This window comes from Drosophila teissieri, chromosome 2R (assembly GCF_016746235.2).
Source record: "Drosophila teissieri strain GT53w chromosome 2R, Prin_Dtei_1.1, whole genome shotgun sequence".
NCBI classification, from domain to species: Eukaryota; Metazoa; Arthropoda; class Insecta; order Diptera; family Drosophilidae; genus Drosophila; species Drosophila teissieri.
The window spans coordinates 10,643,630-10,660,918 of NC_053030.1; the positions used below are offsets into that span (position 1 = coordinate 10,643,630).

Consider the following 17,289-nt stretch of genomic DNA (forward strand, 5'->3'; position numbering starts at 1 on the left):
GTCGAAAATATATACGAAAATTGTTTAACAAGTTGAAGGCTGACTGGCAAACTTTTTCACCTGCTCAGCTTTCCGGGTGGAAATCGGGTTGGTACAGAGATGAAATAAAATAAAATGAAATAAAATAAAATAAAATAAAATGGAAAAATAAAAACAGGAGGGTAACGAAAGTTTGCAATGATCCATAAGTTTTTCCGCTGCGCTTACAGCTGAGGAACATTTTCCGGGCAACTTCAGTTTCGGCTTTTAATTAAATAATTTTCTGCCAACAATGTCGGACAGCTGGCTGCATTTGTTCCTCCACTACTCATCACTCCCCTAATTCCATCTAGTTATATACACTATGCACTAGTACTGTCCATATACCCATACCCATATACCATCATTCCATCCATTTACGGATGTGCAATTATTTCGGCTTGCAAAATATTTAACTGCATTTCCTATTGATTTTTGTGCTTTGTAATCAAGTTGCCTGCGAGGCAAGCAGGAAATTGCCGATCTCCTGCAATTGTTGTGCCCCACCTAGGCTAGATGTGCCCGGTTCCATCGAGGACGACTTGCTCCGGGTATAACCAGGAAGTTGTCTTCCCCCCTTCCCCTAATTCCACCATCCTCCATCTACCATCCACCTAAGCCCGCCCGCTCAAACACATGCCCCTGTCAATAGACGAGGTCCTGTGGAGCTGTGGAAATGATGGGGGGCTGGGGGAAAAGTTCCATCGGTCCATCGTTTATAGCATTTCATTTGACTTCTCGTTTCTGTTTGCCGTCGGTCAATAAATGAGCGTAATATTTGGACTTTGATTCCTCCGGCTAAACTGACGACGGTGAGACAGTTGCAACTTGCAGCTTGCAACTTCCAGGTTGCTAGTCACCAGTTACAATTACCAGTTGCCAGTTGAAAGCCCAACAATGCCCCCTCATATATTACTGCTTAACTTTGTCTGTCGCACTGGAAAAGTTGGCTTGGGCAAAGTTGGCCTAGGACACACAACCGTGTTTGTCGGTGTAAATGTTGCCATTTGATATATTGCGTTTATTATGCGGCAGAACTAGTGCCATTCTTAATTTTTCCCCCTTACAAGGAAACAATACAGCATTACAATTCGACCAATAGAAAGTATTTGGTACTGTATTACATTTTAATTAAACAAAAGGCCATAGAACATGTTAATAAATAATAATTACAGAATATGCTGTTGCCCTATATCCAGTATAAAACCAAACTCATGTCCTTAAAATACAACACTTTTATAAGGATCTTTCAGTTATGTAATTAAAGTGACTATTTCTGTTATTCTACGTTTTTCTCCCAAAGAGCTTGATAGTTGAAAAGAGTTAGTTAATGCCTTATAAGCCAGTTGACTGAATAATTCTGACCATGAAAAGCCAAGGCAATTTGATAATGCCCACAAATGTGAATCCAAGAGGACAGCAGTGTGTTGCAATCAATGTTTTTGCACTACTTTCGGATGAAAAATGACATTTTCTTGATGCTTAGCTTAAGTGACAGTACAAGTGTCGGGCGAAGGTGCTTGGAAAATGCCTGGGAAAGTCACTTGTCCGAACTTACTTAACACATGGCCACACAACTCACACATACACATTCAGACACTCACACACACACACAGCGACAAAATGCTGTGCAGTTGCGGAAAGTATGCAACATTTTTCTACGAAAACGTGGTCGCCAAGATGTTGAAAATAGTGCCAGGGAAAAGTGGGGCAGGGAAAACTGTGATGGGGTGGCCTTAGTTAATTCGCAGCCCACAACAATGCACAAGTAACAACAACAGCAACTACAACAGGAACAACAACAACTGTGGCAATTGTAGCGCCAGCTTCTCTATTGTATTATGACAGCAGCTGCACCTGCAAGTATGCAGTGATTGTGATTCTTTGCTTACATTTTTTTTGCTAGTTCACTCGCCTGCGAAACCCCTTGAAAAACAGTAAACAAAGAGCAGGACAATAGGGGACGGTGGGTAATGGGTGGTGGTGGGTGGCTGGCTGGCCAGATGGGTGGCAATGCCCTGCCGTGGCATGTGTTCATTGTCCAAGAGCAGTTCATGCCTGGCTACGCATCCCTCTGTGTAAGTGTGAGTGCGAGTGTGCCTGTGTGTGCGAGGGAGTGTGTGTGTGTGTGTGAAGTGGGGGACAGGACAGGTCGGGCAGTTGGCATATCAACTGGTCGGACATGGTGTAAACACGTTTAATGTTGTTGCCATTGTCGTTGCCGTTGCCGTTGCCATTGCCATCGCATGGCTGCAGTTGCTCCTCCTGGCAAGCTGTATGGCTGGCTGGCGAATCCTCGGAGTCACGGACCCATGGAGCCACCTAGCCACGGAGCTCGTCCTCTTCTGGCGCCGTCTCCTTTGCCACGTTTAATTTAATCTACTGGCCAAAGCTGCAGCCGCTACCTTGACATGGTCTGCACTTCAATCTGCATGCTCGGCGTACAGTGGAGCCTGGCTAAAACCGAACCGTTGGTAGCCCACAAGCTACATTCCAATTATTTGTTAGTTTAAGTAGGAGCATCACAGTTAGGCGTTCCCAAGGGAAGCTAATGTTTTCCATTGGATATCAGCATTCTAGCTGCAAATTTTAAGCAGTATCCACTGTAGTTTGCGTCCTGGCTGCTCGAGTGCACCGCAGGTCCATTTAACTTAGCTTTGGCAGTGGCAGTGGCAGTGGCAGAGGCAGTTAGTAGTAGTAGTGGTAGTGGCAGCGGCAGTAGTGTTCCAGCTAGCTGGCCTCCTTCTCCGCATCCTCGACTTGGTGCATCACTCAAATGCCGGGGAACCCCCGGAGGCCCTCGAAACGAGGCGACAGGAATGCGTGTGTGTAGCAGAGCGAGTGCAAGTATGAGTGTGGGCAACGTAATTTGCATGGTCAGCTTGCATTTTTGGGACACACAGAGTGGCAAGTTGTGCCTCGTTTTCGTCCCTGGCTTAATTGCATGCAGGAATAGCAGCTACAGGAGCAGCCTCATCAGCATCGGCAACTTCATCCAATTGCCGCTGGACCTGCGACCCCCAGATCCATACAATTTCCTGGCTGTAAGCGATGCGGCTCTTTAAAGTTCACTTATTAAGTCCCAAGCACAACAGAGAGCGTTCGGCCAAAGTGGGCCAGGTTGAAAAATATCAGGAATATGCCAACGATACTCAGGTGATAATGCTGCACGTGGTTCGACATCGTCCCTGCTCGTTATGCGGAACATTACAAAAAATTGAAATATATATGTATACGTATATGTACGGAAAAAGTGCTGGATTTCCTTTCCTTTTCATTTGTTTTCCACACACACTAGACAGACATCCGAGTTGAAGTCAAAATCAGACAATGTTCCCTCCATATGGCTCCACATTGGTCGAAAAAAGGCAAGCTCACAAATGGCGCAGCCCCCGGCTGCATAAGCGATGTCATTTTTTGGATTGGCCAATTTTTTTAGGTGGCTTGCGAATCATTTGCAAGCGATTTAATTTCAATTGCATGGGCGTTAATCAAAGGAAACAAAAGCCAACACGAAAAAAATGACAAAGAAAAAGCTATCCACTTATTTGACAATGTAAAAGAAAGGGGAGAAATACTATTAATAGCAGCAAAAAGTGAGGAGAGCCATCTAAAAAAAACTCTTCAATAATTTCGAGCCATGTGCTAAAAAACTCAGGCAAAAAAAATTTATACATAGCGAAACAAAACGATCATACTACGGTACACACATAATTGATAAACCTGTTGGTAAATTCCTACAATGTTCTTGTATCTCTGTAATTTTATTTATTAAACTTAAGCAATGGATAAACCAAAATGATCAAAATAAAATATATTCAATCATGGCATACCATTTCTTTAAACTGCCCAAAACAACCACTTAACCATTGGATACCTCCTCATCCCAAACGAATCTTAAATCCAGCCACTTTAAAATATAATATCTTTTTGTCTTATTGGATAAAGTTTTAAATTTACGCGCGCAACCAAAATAGTACTAACTGCTAGGTATTTTTATGTCAAATTGTATACCAACTAAAAATCGATGGCATCTATTGATTTTCAACGTCTGGTCACTCTGAACGAATGCAAAAACAAACTGTAGTAATTTTTTAATACCATTTTTCCCCCTTGGCGCGTATTTGCTGAAAAGAAATGAATGGAACGCGGAAAATCAAGTCGATGAAGACAATTCGCCTCGGCGACGTGCTGTACGACGATCAAAAACGCCTCCTAACGCTGTGCCGCAGCTGCGAGTGCCACTTTATGACGCTCCAATCGTTCCAGAGCCACCTAACCGAATGCTCCGGACTAAAACATATAGTAGCGCCGAACGAACCGCTCGCATATGATGACGCCAGGCGGGAAACGAGGGTGGTGAATGGCAGACAGGAGGTATGCAGCTAAAGAGGCTCCAGGAGACTGAGTTGTCCAGTAAACATTCTGATTATTCACTTCTTGCAGCTCCACATCTACGACCTGGAGGCGGTTAAGAATACGAGCGGCACCAGCAGCGCCATCGACTGGGAGGCAGAGCTGGAGGACCCACGCTGGTACAGCGATCCCAAGCCCACTATACAACCCACAGCAAAGACCAATACCAAAGAAAACATAGTAAAGGAATACCTAGTGCAGCTCACCGAGTCGTCTGACGAACCGGAAGAGGTGCCAGCAAAACGCCAGCGTAGCCTTAGCACCTCCCGCCGTCCCATTCTGACCACCCAGCAGCAGCGTAGATCTCGTGCCAGTCTTCCTTCACCCCAACCGCCCACGGCGAAGACGAAAAAGGACACCATCCTGGTGCCCAATGTGCTGGAGGATCTGAAGCGGCTGCAGGAGACGGAGAAAAAAGAGAGGATTCCAGTGGTACAACCATCTGCCAATAGTACCTCTCCTGTACGTCATGTGAAGCCATTGCAATCAGGTGTCCCCAGGCCTACGCAGTCAACTTCTCAATGCGTATCCAAGAAACTTTCTCCTACATCGAAGCCTGATATACCAGCATCTTCAAGAACATCTAAAGTGCCAGCACCGCCAAAGATATCTGAGAAACCTTCTCCACCTATAACAACCAATGCGACTGCTCCATCTGAAAGCCAATCCATGGATGGCACCCAGAAAATCCTAAACAAACTCAGAGCCTGCGGTGTGCAGGTAAAACGAGGAAGTACCCATTTAAATGCGACTCCCACGAATGAGCTAAATCCAAACAAAAATCAAGAGACCTTGGACATTATGCGAAAACTGCAATCCAAGGGTATCAGATGCACCAAAGTCAAAAAATCGTAGTTATGATTGCCGTAGTTTAAAGATTGTAATATTAAATGTGCCTCTGAAGGCGAGGAATTAGCAATATAACTTAATTTATTATAATTGGAGTTTATTAATTTGGCGGGTAGCGTTTATACCTTGAGCAGAAATACGGTTTCTCTGTTATCAATTTCTTTTAATTTAAATATTCCTTGGTATTTTTCCTCGAGCAGTGTGACCGTTTCCTTCGATAACGCTATTGAATTAATGTATCGAGTATTAGAGGTGGCCACTTAGCTAAGTTCCTTATGACTGGTTTAAATTAACTACCCAATTAGATGGCCGTAATTATGTGTTACTCATAATATCAGTTAAACAAGGTTATTTAAATTTCCTTAAAGACAGTTATTAACTTGTTTTTTCAAAAATTGTTTACCACTCTTGGCTTTTTTATGTTGCCCATTTATGCCGCTGAACAGGCATCACTGCGTAAGAAGAAGAAGCAGCTTGTTGATTTTCGGTGCCGCACGCGTTTCAGTCGAAAGTAATTGGGAATATTTGTGCTTGTGCCCGGTGACATATATTTTGTATACTCGAAACACCGCCGAATCCAAATCCAAAATTCGCGAGTGCTCACCCACCTGCCGAGGCGGTACCAATTCAAAGGTAGGTCAGCTGATGGCGTGCGGCCAATTCGGGCTTACATAATTTGGGGACAGAATATTTATTTTGCCACCTTAGATTTGACTGCCAATGCAGCGAAAATGACATCACTTCGAAATTTTTAGAACCGCTCACGTTTTGGCCTGTGAATTTTATATTATTTGCAATATTTCGGTTGCAGTTGCATCATTGAAGGCGTACCATAAGTTCGGTCTCTGAAAAGGTCACCACCACGTACCAACTCAACAAACAAATATTTCCTAACAATCTGGGTAATCCCATTGGTGAAGTTCTCATAATTTGAAACACATTTAATCTGCAATTAATCTATAAATAGAAAAAATCCATGTACAGCCAGTAAAACACTTTTCGATTTGAATTAGAATGCATTTTTATTCTCATTTCAAGTTTCCATATTATTTCTACTTCAAATACTTGTAGTTCACATTCCTTACTTTACTCTCGGGCACCGAACAAATCTAGACCATTTTCCTTTCATTAATCCACTACATTTAGCTTTGAGAGTTTCACACTTAGTTATCTAATTGAATTCGTTACATTTCGACACTTGTTTTTATTCAGAGTTTCATTTTCGTGGTATTTTTAGGCTAAACTACTTAGTGCATGTGCCCATTTGAATTAAATTAGTGAGTCTACCTGGGTTTATTAGTTTAAGGTTTTAACATTAACTTAAAGCTGCTTATTGTTTGCATATCATCCAATCCTTTTCTTTTTGCTCTCTCGAATCACAAAACATTTACATAGTTATAGTATTAACAGTGAGAAACATATACGGAGACATTCGATTAGAATGTAATCAACATTTATACGAAAATAGTTGGTGTTTATATCCTGTAGGTGTAGGTGTAGACTTATCGATAGTGGTGCACATTTAAATGCGGCGTTTAACGTTTTACAATTACTTCATTATTCATTATTCATTTAATATAAACAAATCTGATATGGGGCTGGCTGAAAATGTCTCCTCTGGCCCCCTAGTTGCTCACTATTCCAGAGAGCGCCTGCGCAGCGTCTTGCGCACTCCGCCGAAGGCAGCACTGCTGCGATCCAGCAGCTCGTTGGACAACCTGGCCAACAGGGGCAACTCCCGCATGGAGACGTTTACGGAGGGCAAGGGCGCCAGTTGCTGTTGCAGCTTCTTAATGGGCGTGGGCGGTGCAAGGTGATTCAGCTGGTGGTGGGGTGTGACTGGCAAGCTGGCGGTGGTGGCGCATTTGGTGACCTTCACCTCGACCACATCGCAGTGGCGTTTCAAGGCCTCAGCGCCCAATGAATCAGGTCGCTGTTCGGTGGACTTCAAGCGATTCGTTTGCTGTCTCTTGGCTGTTTCCTTGAGCATCATGAGGTGATCCAGCTTGTCCACCGTGGCCTTCAGTTCATGCTCCCACACATCATTCTGCTGCTGTCCATCTCCGCCCTCAATGGGACGCACTGCCAGGATCTTGACCTTCTGTCGTAGGGCCTCCAAATCGCGTTCATCTACTACACCCCTGAGTTCCCCGGCTCCCGTTTCATCGTAGTCGCAGGCATCCTCCTCATCTTCAGTTTCGGCAGCTGCTTGGGGAGTTTTTGCGCCCAGAGACATCTGGCTGCCCGCTATGGAGGGATAGTCGCACTTCTCCAGCTCCAGCTGGAAATCCGGCAGTGACGGCAAGGCACTGGAAGTCGGCGAGTTTAACTCTGCTCCCACACCCGGCTCGCGGGGTCCTGGTGGAGTTGGAAAATCTCCCCTCTGCCTATGTATATCCTCGCTGATCCTCTCCAGATTACGTAAGGCCGTGGAATAGGTGCTCTTGGCACCGGCCACCTGCTGCTGCAGCTCCTGAATGCGGTTCTTTTGTGTCTGCAGCTGGTCCTGACACACCTGCTTCTCTTCGAAGTACGGCCGCGACTTGTTGATGCTCCGACGGAAACGATCCTCAAGCTGTTGCAGCTTTTGCTCAGCGGTGTTAAACAGTTTGGTGAGCCTCTGGTGCTCCGCATGACAGTCGGCTTTCTGCGTCTCGGCATCCATCACCTTCTGGGTAGCATGGTTAAGCATCTCCTGCCAGGCATTGTCGAACTGCCATTCGTGCGAGTTGGACATAAAACGCTGCTCGGCAAGCGCCACCGTCTCCTTGGCTGCGGCATGGATTTCTATAGCAAAAAATAAAGCTTCGTAACTCATTTTCCTCAAATGATTTTGTCATGTACTAACCATTAGCTCGTTGAAATTTAACCGCCGCTTTTTGACATTCTATTTGAGCTTCGCGTGCCTTGTCCAATGCCTCGTAGTAAGGTCGAGCTTTCTCAATGCAGTTGCCCAACTTCTTGGAGGAGACTTTAAGGCGGCGTGTAGATTCATTTAACAGGATGCGAAAGGTGGAATTGGCCTCCTAAACAGAATAAGGAGTGTTATTAGGCTGTTATATCATAAATAAAATGGGTATAGACTTGCCTCTAGCTCGATTTCTAGCTTATTAATCTCATCGGTTGCACTATTGAGATTCTCCAGTTCAATCTGCAAAGATGAAAAATGCATAATTAGTATACAGATTCTATTTTATATCTACAACAAATATAAACAATCTAGTAACATCTACATCATTTCAGTATTTGCTTAACGCCTGCCCACCGAAGTCAGCAAGATGCCTAAGTCGGGTCGCGACGGCGGAGCATCCAAGGACTCCAAATTCGACCTGAGCAAGATCTCAGCACGCGTGGATCGCGTGAACGTCAGCGGATTGCTGCGCACCCACAACGACTATGTGATGAGGGCGGCAGATGGCCTGTTCAAGGCCAAAAACTTCCAGGATCTCATGCTGGAGGCCATGTCCACCAAATCGTATCTGCACGAGCTGGGCATCTTCAAGGATGTGAGCGTGCACATTGATGTTAGCCGTGGAACGGATGCCTCACCACAGGGCTACGAGGTCACCTTTAAGGGCAACGAAATGTCGCGCATGATGGGCTCGGCGGGCACCGAGATTGGCCAGAACGAGGGCTCCCTGCGAACGGAGTTGACTATCCCCAATATATTGGGACGCGGCGAGAGCATCTCTCTGCAGGGCAGCTATAGCAGCACCAGGGCCAATGATCTGCAACTGAAGTTCTGGAAACCCTTCTTCCACACACGCTTCAAGGAAAATCGACCTGAGTAAGGGACTCTTTTTTTATATAGTTGTTTTTCTATTAACAGTGGCTCTTCCTTTACAGAATGTCATTCAGCATTTTTAGGCAAACCGATAGGTACGACATAAGTTCATTTAAAAGCACCAACTTGGGCTATTTGGTGGACTTCTCGGCGCACACCATGGTGGGAGTTGATGTAAGTTTAGAAATCCATCATGCTAACCTTCATTTTGAAACATTTGATTTGAATTTTCAGTTGACGCACTCGCTGCAGTATGAGAACTCCATCAGAGACGTGGGATTGCTAAACAAATCAGTGCCCTTCGCCATACGCGATCACTGTGGCCCCAAATTGGCCTCGTTGCTGCGCTACTCCGTGGTCTACGACAATCGGGATGGAAACGTATTCCCCACCCGCGGTATTTTACTTAAATCAGTTAACGAGTACTGCGGATTAGGCGGTAATGTCGCCTACACCAGCAGCACTGCCCACGGAGAGGTGAATGTGCCACTGTTTGCCGGTTTAGTTGCCCAGTTTTGCGGTCGTGTTGGCGTCGTTAAAGAGACTAAAAATACCACCCATCTGCCTATTAACTCGCTGTTCTACTGCGGCGGTCCATTGACACTGAGGGGATTCAAATTTGGAGGAGCTGGTCCAGTGATCGATGGCACGCCTATTGGAGCACAGACCTTCTGGTGCACGGGAGCTCACCTGTGGGCACCGCTTCCCTTCGCCGGAGTCTTCAAAAACCTGGCCAGCCACTTTAGAATGCATTTCTTCTACAACATTGGCAACTGCAATAATTTTAGCACAGGTTTGTACTCCTTAAAGCGATCTATCACTGGTCTCTAACTTTAATTTTCCTTGCAGAAAATATGCGTAGTGCATTTGGAATGGGTCTGGCGGTCAAGCTAGCCGAAAGAGCCCGAATCGAACTCAACTATTGTGTGCCAGTGCGACGCCAGAACACAGATCAAACCCTGAATGGTTTCCAGTTTGGCATTGGTTATGAGTTCGTCTAGCTGCCCTTTCCCCCGCAACCATCAACTAGATGTAGCAGTAGCAAAAGCCATGAGAGTCACAACAGCCCAGTAAGAAAGAAACCCTAACTCACAACATTTGGCTGCCCTGTCTGTAGTTTCGAGCGTTAACAGATTCTGTTTCGTATTTTTGTCAATGCATTTTATTTTCCTCTGAAAATGTATTCGTGGTCCAGCGATCATTTAAGTAGTTCCTAAGGCGTGTACATACGTAAAACGAAAGGTTAAACAAAATATAAAAATGTTAAACGAATGCGATGTTTTAATGAAGTGAAAAGTGGGCACGGTATAAGCGGATTTATTGTGGGTTCAAAATTCAAAGCTCAAAAAAAAATATGACAAAAAAAAAGGTTTTATGAGCCAATTTATTCGGATATAAAATCAGTCCGATAATTTAAAATCTTCAAATTTAATATGATTTTTGGTTGTTTCTTCTGAAGTCTATAAATAATGATTAAGACGTTAAAAATAAACCCTGAATGCAATTGGACGATCTTATCTAGGGTTGATTTATTGTCCAATTATTGGCTACATATTTCAGCACGCACTGCAATTAATGGGCATCTTAAAAATGCAACATCTTTAAAATTAGATACAATTTAAATGCATGTTTCCTTTGGAAATGTCAGGTTGGTAGTTTGCGGATGTCATGGTAGACAGCCGGTGGATTTGTGTTCACGGATGGGTGAACAGCATGCGGTTACAGTTTTCTGTTAGTGCTTTTGGGTTTTTTGGAATTTAAGTTCGGGACCCACGGCAGATTGTGGTCGAGAAACTGGTTTTAGTTATGTATAAATGTGGCTCGTTGTGTTTGCCCCTTTTTTTACGGCAGCTTTTATTGACGCTGTCCTACTTTGATTTTTATCGTGTCCGCTGGTTATCCACATTTCTCCACATCCCGGACATGCGGACATAAAGGGAAGATGAGGGCGGGGTTTTGGGTAAGGGCACGCTCGAGTTGCCTCTGCAATCGAGATTGATTTAAGACCAAGCCAAGTGCGAGCGAACCTATGAAGCTCCGAAACCGGTCTTTCGTGTAAACAAACAAAACCAGTTTGGGCATCCGGCGCAGATGAACACTTCAACACTTGAACTTTCCAGGAATTCTGCGGCCCAAGGAACTTGTTTCGTGCATTTCGCTGCATTTGCCTAATGAAAAGTTCGCTTGTTTGCCCTTCACTTAGCTGTTTTTCATGCAGCTAAACGAGTTGAGATAAGAGTTCCGACAGATGGTATATAAACATGCTGTGTTTATGGGCCCTATCCCCAGAACTCATAACTATATTTTTATCGACTCTACCTCCTTCATAGGTCATATACATATGTATGTATCATCCCCAATGACGCGCAATTTAATGAATAAATATCATAAAAACACTTTCTTACAATGCGATTCAATTGTAAATACTGGCAAAAAGGCTCACATATTTACGCGGCAAGGCAGCTGTGTGGCTGGCAGCAAAAATATTTGATTATCATCAAACAAACAAAAAATATTGTGCATAAATTAAATGTTGAAATGACGACGCAACTTGAATAAATATTTTCTCAATTCGCCTTTAAGCACTAAAATGCGATTGGGGTGATTGCAAACATGACAAATGCATTCAAATAACCTTATCGAAATATTTTCGGTAGAATTGTACGCTAAATTTCAGGAAATCGAGCAAACATAACTTCATGAGTGGAACTTTCCTGCAGTTATTGATTTTATGCGTTGGATTTAAGCTTCCAACAGGGTCAAAACCAAATGGAACGAGGCTGGCCCGAAACTTTACCAAATCACGCGATGTGCGGACGGCTGGCGTTGCGCTCATTTTGCATTCGTCAGAATCGCGCTGCCAAAGGGCGGCGTCTCGAGCTCAACTTGAGTCACAGACTATGAATAAAGCCAATCAAATGCGAAAGGTTATAGCCAGGTGCGTCCCTTGGCTAGGCAACCACTACCACTACCACTGCCAACCAAGAAGATGACGTGAGTGCGGCTCGTTAGGATCCAAAACAATTCGACAGACATGAGGGCGCCGCCCATGCTCCATGAATCGAGGATGACGTTTGTTTGGCTAGTAACACGTAAGTTTAAATAGACATAACTTAATTAGATTAGGAAATATATGGGTTTTCAGTTTCAATAGATAAACAAATATTGTCAAGTTACTAAGGAAAATGAGTAGTAGCGAGATATGTTAGATAGAAACACCCCGGTATAAAAACATCGTTTGAATTTGCCACTTTCCACCCTTCGAAGCCACCACACCACCCAAACTCATTATTAGTTATCCCAGGATGAGGTTATAAGCTTATTAGCCCAGCCACTTTCCACGATATACTCCCTACTTAGGACACCCCTTTGACCCCGACACTCACTCCCGTTCCGCTCGGAGTTCCGCCAGTTCCGCAATGACGCCAGCTGCCCTTTGTGCCGGTGGCGTGATGCCGAATAGGTCGACCTGACCTACATCTGCTGGTGACAGCTTTCTCCCTTTCTCCTCCTTGCTGCTCCTGCCAGAAGCACCCCACTTTTCTGGCCAGACTTTGGCAGAATCGCAAAGGAGAAACTGTAATGGGAACCCACATAAAAGTGTACATCGACTTGACTTGCGCAACAAAAAAGAAGGAAGCCTCAGGCACTCGTAGGACATTCAACTCAAGCGGAAATAGACGTCATCGGCCGAAAATAATGCGACAATTGTATGTAAAAAACCGCAACGCAAGGGAAAAAATAACCAAAGTGGAACTGCTGAGAAAGTCTTAGCTGGTAGGTCAAAGATATGTTTATATAAGGAAAAACTCAACGGCGATGCGTGAGTGAATGTCTGACGACCCGAAAATTAAGTCAACGTAGCTTGACGATTGCAATTGACCGCATAAAGTTTTTGCTTTTTCCCTTTTTTAATTAGACTTATGTCAACTTTGTATAAAATGAAATGAAACTTCTGTGTTGAATATGATGGGTTTTTTTTTGTGCGGAACTCGAGTGCCTGACCCACTTTGACCAAATTATTTTCAATTGCTATGCTAAGTCAAATTCTCGACTTTCTCTTTATGACCAAGCAATTCAGATCAAAGGTCAACCGAACTCAATTTGGGTCCAACAAATTTTATAAAACACTTTACCTTAACTGCAACTACAAGTTCATGACTGATAAGATTGCCTCTGAAAATCGTATTTCTGCTGATTTGATAAAGCAGGAAATGACTGCCTAAGTTCAACTACACAAGCAAGCGCAATCATTGAATGTCATTAACAATTCCGACGACCAAACAAAGCAGATCCAAACTGAATTCATTAGGCTGAGTATGTATGGGAAATTGAGTGCGGTAACCGCTCGTCGAAAGTCGCAACTGTGTTGTGCACCATCGACTATAACGATAATGATGATGATGGTGATGATGATACTGATGATTGAGGAAACCTGGGGGATTGCCCGCCGAAAGGTTACAAAACGTCCAGAGTTAATTGAGAAAGTAAACCTTCTGAAAGAGACAGTTTGTTTATGCAAGTGCGATCCCATACCAGTTGCTATTGAAATACTTATTATTATTTCCTACAATTCTTTTCGTTATTTTTGCTATAAATATTGTAACTTAAATATAGCACTTGCGATCAGAAGCGCTTCTGACCGAACGCAATTATGGGTAGCGTGGCCGAGCGGTCTAAGGCGCTGGTTTAAGGCACCAGTCTCCTCGGAGGCGTGGGTTCGAATCCCACCGCTGCCACTTAGGTTTTTTTTTTGTTCAGAGAAAGTTGTTTTTTTTGGAAACGCAAACAAAATGAAAAGTAAATTCAATAATAAATGAGAGCAAAGCTTATTCATCAAATATGAATTCTGCGAAGTAATGTTTAATGCTGTTTTTATCGGTTGTTGTCTGTGAACTTTGGATTGTATATATTGCGATATAAGCACAAGTTCGTATTCGCAATGAAAGATAAGCATGTAGATATTCTACACACCTTTGGGAGACACCTTATAGATATATGTACATATAGGGTAGACGTTGACTCACATAGCGAACACGATTTTCTGATTCATACATAACGCCTCGATAGAGTTCTCCAATTCGCGACACCCGTACTCTCTCCTAACTGACGTAACTGAGCCCCTAAGGTAGCCGAAATCATTACTCATTTATAATTTTTATCAAATTCACATGCACATAAAGTTTCCTTTGCTAATCTAATTATCAAATGGGGCAAGGCTACTAATTTATTTTTAAATTGCTGCAAGCATTTCCCGCAAATTTAAGAAAGGCCCCTTTGTTACTTTAATAAAGCAATTATCATCTAATCGATAAGTGACGCTATGAATTGGAAGATTAGAAAGTTTGGGACCCGCAAAACAAATCCGTAGAACGCAAATGACGATATATTAAAGTTAACTGACGCGTGAGATATTGTTTACAAAAAACATCTGTTGCGGCACACGTTTTTGGTTAAATAGACTTTGCTACATCGCCGCGGATGCCAATGCTTTGTCTATTGTTTGGCGTCATCAACTTGAAAATCTCTTTAGATAACGAATTTTGCACGCGCAAAATAAAAAAAGAGAAGCAAATGCTCATTGATAAATCATTGGCAAATTTGAAGGCAAGAAAACAACAAAGTCGGCTTGTCGAAAGAGGAAGTCGAGCATAAAAAACATTGAGAAAGAAGGCAAAAATAGCCGCAGCAAAATATTTCGCGTTTTTGGTATAATATAGCATGAGTTCCCCAGCCTTTCGTAGAATTCTTAACCAGTTTCGGTACAGTTTGTGTTTTGTTTATAGAGGCGCTCTAATGATTGTTTATAGACAGAGTATCTCCTACACATTTTCCCATACATATACATAGGTACATAAGTACTTTCGGACATTATCGACGAACTCAATCTAGTCACATGCCGTCTTCTGGGGTTCGAAATCAAATTGTTGTTAATGACTTTGCGCCGCGTGTGGCGGCTCCCACTAAGTTTTGCATTTAAAAATAGAAATTATTGTAGCTCTACTGCTGATTTTCCTTTGTGAATGTGGGGGGATTCACAATGGACGTAGAATTCTACTTTAGCGCTTGGAAAAGGTGTTTTTAATTTGAATAATATCGATGATGACTACCATTTTACACTTTTTCATATATATTTGAATATTTTCTTAGTTTAGGAACATTTCTATGAACCGTATTTAATTAATAAATCTACTCATCCGATCTGAGTTTTTATTCTCACAGACTCGTATTTTTCCTGCCCATTACACAATATTTTCTGCCTTACACAATAAAATATGAATAAAATACTCGAAATAAAAACAAAGGCGTGTTTGTTTTTGGTTTTCGCTGCTTTGGCTTGCGTGTGCGCTTTGGTATTTCCATTTATTAGATTTGTATGCATACCTCCTCTCTCCCGAAAATGCGAAGAGATGAGCAAAGAAGAAGAGGCGAGCGATAAAGAGCAATAACCAAGTTGCACTTGAATCTCATTTAGGTACCGAGTTCAAATCCGTTGCGGGTAACAAAAAACCTTTACTGGGAAGTGCGTGGGATTATTTGACACCCTGTAATCCCTTTCCTGCATTTTGTATTGTTTTCGGTTTCACAACGCATATTGAACAGTTTCGTCGGAAAAGGAAACTTGAAATACGCTTAAATGCCTCATAAATTGATTTTCTGTGTCGTTTTTGCTGTTGTGTTTGAAAATCAGCAAAGCGTAAAAAAGATTCACGCAATAAATGAGTAACGAAATGGAATGCAAAAACGCCTGTTTCCTATTCCCAAAATACAGAGCTCTGTTTTTTTTGTTTGAATGCAGAGATTTGCATGAAAATCAAAGAGTACGCAGGTGCACATTTATCACTTTGCAACAGTGAACACCCTTGGGCTTCACAACTCATCGTATCGAGTAAGCACTGTACCAACAAAAACTGCACTGCATAGCAGAACAGGCGATAGAGAGAACTAGCAAGCAAACCAAAAACAAAGCAGCCTGATTTTGTTATTGTCATTAAAATACCGTTCCATTCAGTGCCAGGTACGAAAGAGAAAGACAAACAAAGAGAGAGGGGGAATAAATAGGAAGGACAGCAGGCAAATTGCCAAGGAAAATCACCTGAATTTGAGGATCCAGTTCGCCGTCTTCTGCACTCGACATTTTCACTGGTTTTTACTGAATTCGTTCCAAATGCAAATATATCGCTAAACGCGTTAATTTTCACTTTTCTGCAGCCCGCTTTTCAATTGAAAAACGCTTTTGCATTTCACTATTTGATCTCGTTGCTGCACACACACATCCCACGACTATCAATTTGCCACCTCGCTTGTGTGTGTTTTGTTATTCTTTTTTTCTGTGTTTTTTTTCCAATATTATGTAAATTGGTGTTGGCAATTTTAACTGGCAATTTGCTATGCGGGTACAGCAGCCGTATTAAAACAAATATTTCATTTTGCGTTTTATGTTTCACAATGAAGTTAAAGGCGAAAAGGGAGAGGGACACACGGCGATTACATTAAATGTGTACAAAACGAACGGTACAAGTGGACAGGGCACGCGGCTTTTCACCTTCTCCTTCGCTCGGCGCACCTGAGATATACAATTAACTCGCTTATAAATGCTAAACTATCCTAAAAATTAAAGACGCGTCCAGACGCGACGAAATGAGAAGCTGAATTCGGTGTGACCGCAGCGCAGTGTTACCAGGTGGTCAAATGCTGTCCAGCAGTTGCTGAAAAAAGCAGTTGGTATATTTTATTCTTTTAGTATATTTCACAACTTTGCTGCATTGTTGCCAACTTTTTTTTAGGAAAAATATTATTTTAAACAATATGAATGAATTCCAGTGAGCGCTGTGTTCTTATTTTTTCAGCAGTTTGATTTTATTACAATTTATATTTAAGTGGATAAAAAGCTAACACAATTTTTTTTTAAATTCATATTTTGGCGGGCTTGGTTACGTGATAAGTATTTTACGTAAGCCAATACATCACGTTACGTAGTTGAACCACTTCATAACGTTTTGAATAATCTCCGCTCTTATAAACGTAAATATCCCGCAAATGAATTATAAAAAAATATTGTTTTCGAAAAGAATTTTTGTTACCGGTGGTAAATAAGAATTAAATTAATATAAATAGATCGGTATCCGTCTGACTAAACAAGAAAATATGCATTAAAACTAACCACATTTTACTATGAAAGTTTACTTTATTTGTTATCTGTTTTCGTCATTTTTGTTTTG

General features: G+C 42.5%; 3 protein-coding genes and 1 non-coding gene across 4 annotated transcripts; 3 read left to right on the forward strand and 1 right to left on the reverse strand.

The window, feature by feature from the left end:
* Positions 1–4,059: 4,059 nt before the first annotated feature.
* LOC122614074 (zonadhesin) lies at positions 4,060–5,358 on the forward strand. Its single transcript, XM_043788546.1, has 2 exons — positions 4,060–4,395; positions 4,465–5,358. Exons 1-2 carry the CDS (start codon positions 4,156–4,158, stop codon positions 5,287–5,289), a joined length of 1,065 nt encoding a protein of 354 aa, XP_043644481.1. The 5' UTR covers positions 4,060–4,155; the 3' UTR covers positions 5,290–5,358.
* A 381-nt stretch (positions 5,359–5,739) lies between these two features.
* LOC122615322 (SAM50-like protein CG7639) lies at positions 5,740–10,339 on the forward strand. The gene is made up of 5 exons (XM_043790361.1): positions 5,740–5,916; positions 8,527–9,070; positions 9,130–9,241; positions 9,302–9,860; positions 9,917–10,339. Exons 2-5 carry the CDS (start codon positions 8,562–8,564, stop codon positions 10,066–10,068), a joined length of 1,332 nt encoding a protein of 443 aa, XP_043646296.1. The 5' UTR covers positions 5,740–5,916; positions 8,527–8,561; the 3' UTR covers positions 10,069–10,339.
* Positions 6,468–16,737, reverse strand: LOC122615321 (SH3 domain-binding protein 5 homolog). Its single transcript, XM_043790360.1, has 4 exons — positions 16,164–16,737; positions 8,372–8,434; positions 8,132–8,309; positions 6,468–8,070 (listed from the first exon to the last, which is right to left on the reverse strand). The coding sequence occupies exons 1-4, from the start codon at positions 16,203–16,205 to the stop codon at positions 6,920–6,922; spliced, it is 1,434 nt and encodes a 477-aa protein (XP_043646295.1). The 5' UTR covers positions 16,206–16,737; the 3' UTR covers positions 6,468–6,919.
* On the forward strand, positions 13,725–13,806 carry Trnal-aag. The gene has a single exon. It is a non-coding gene; the product is annotated as a tRNA-Leu (tRNA).
* Positions 16,738–17,289: the final 552 nt, after the last annotated feature.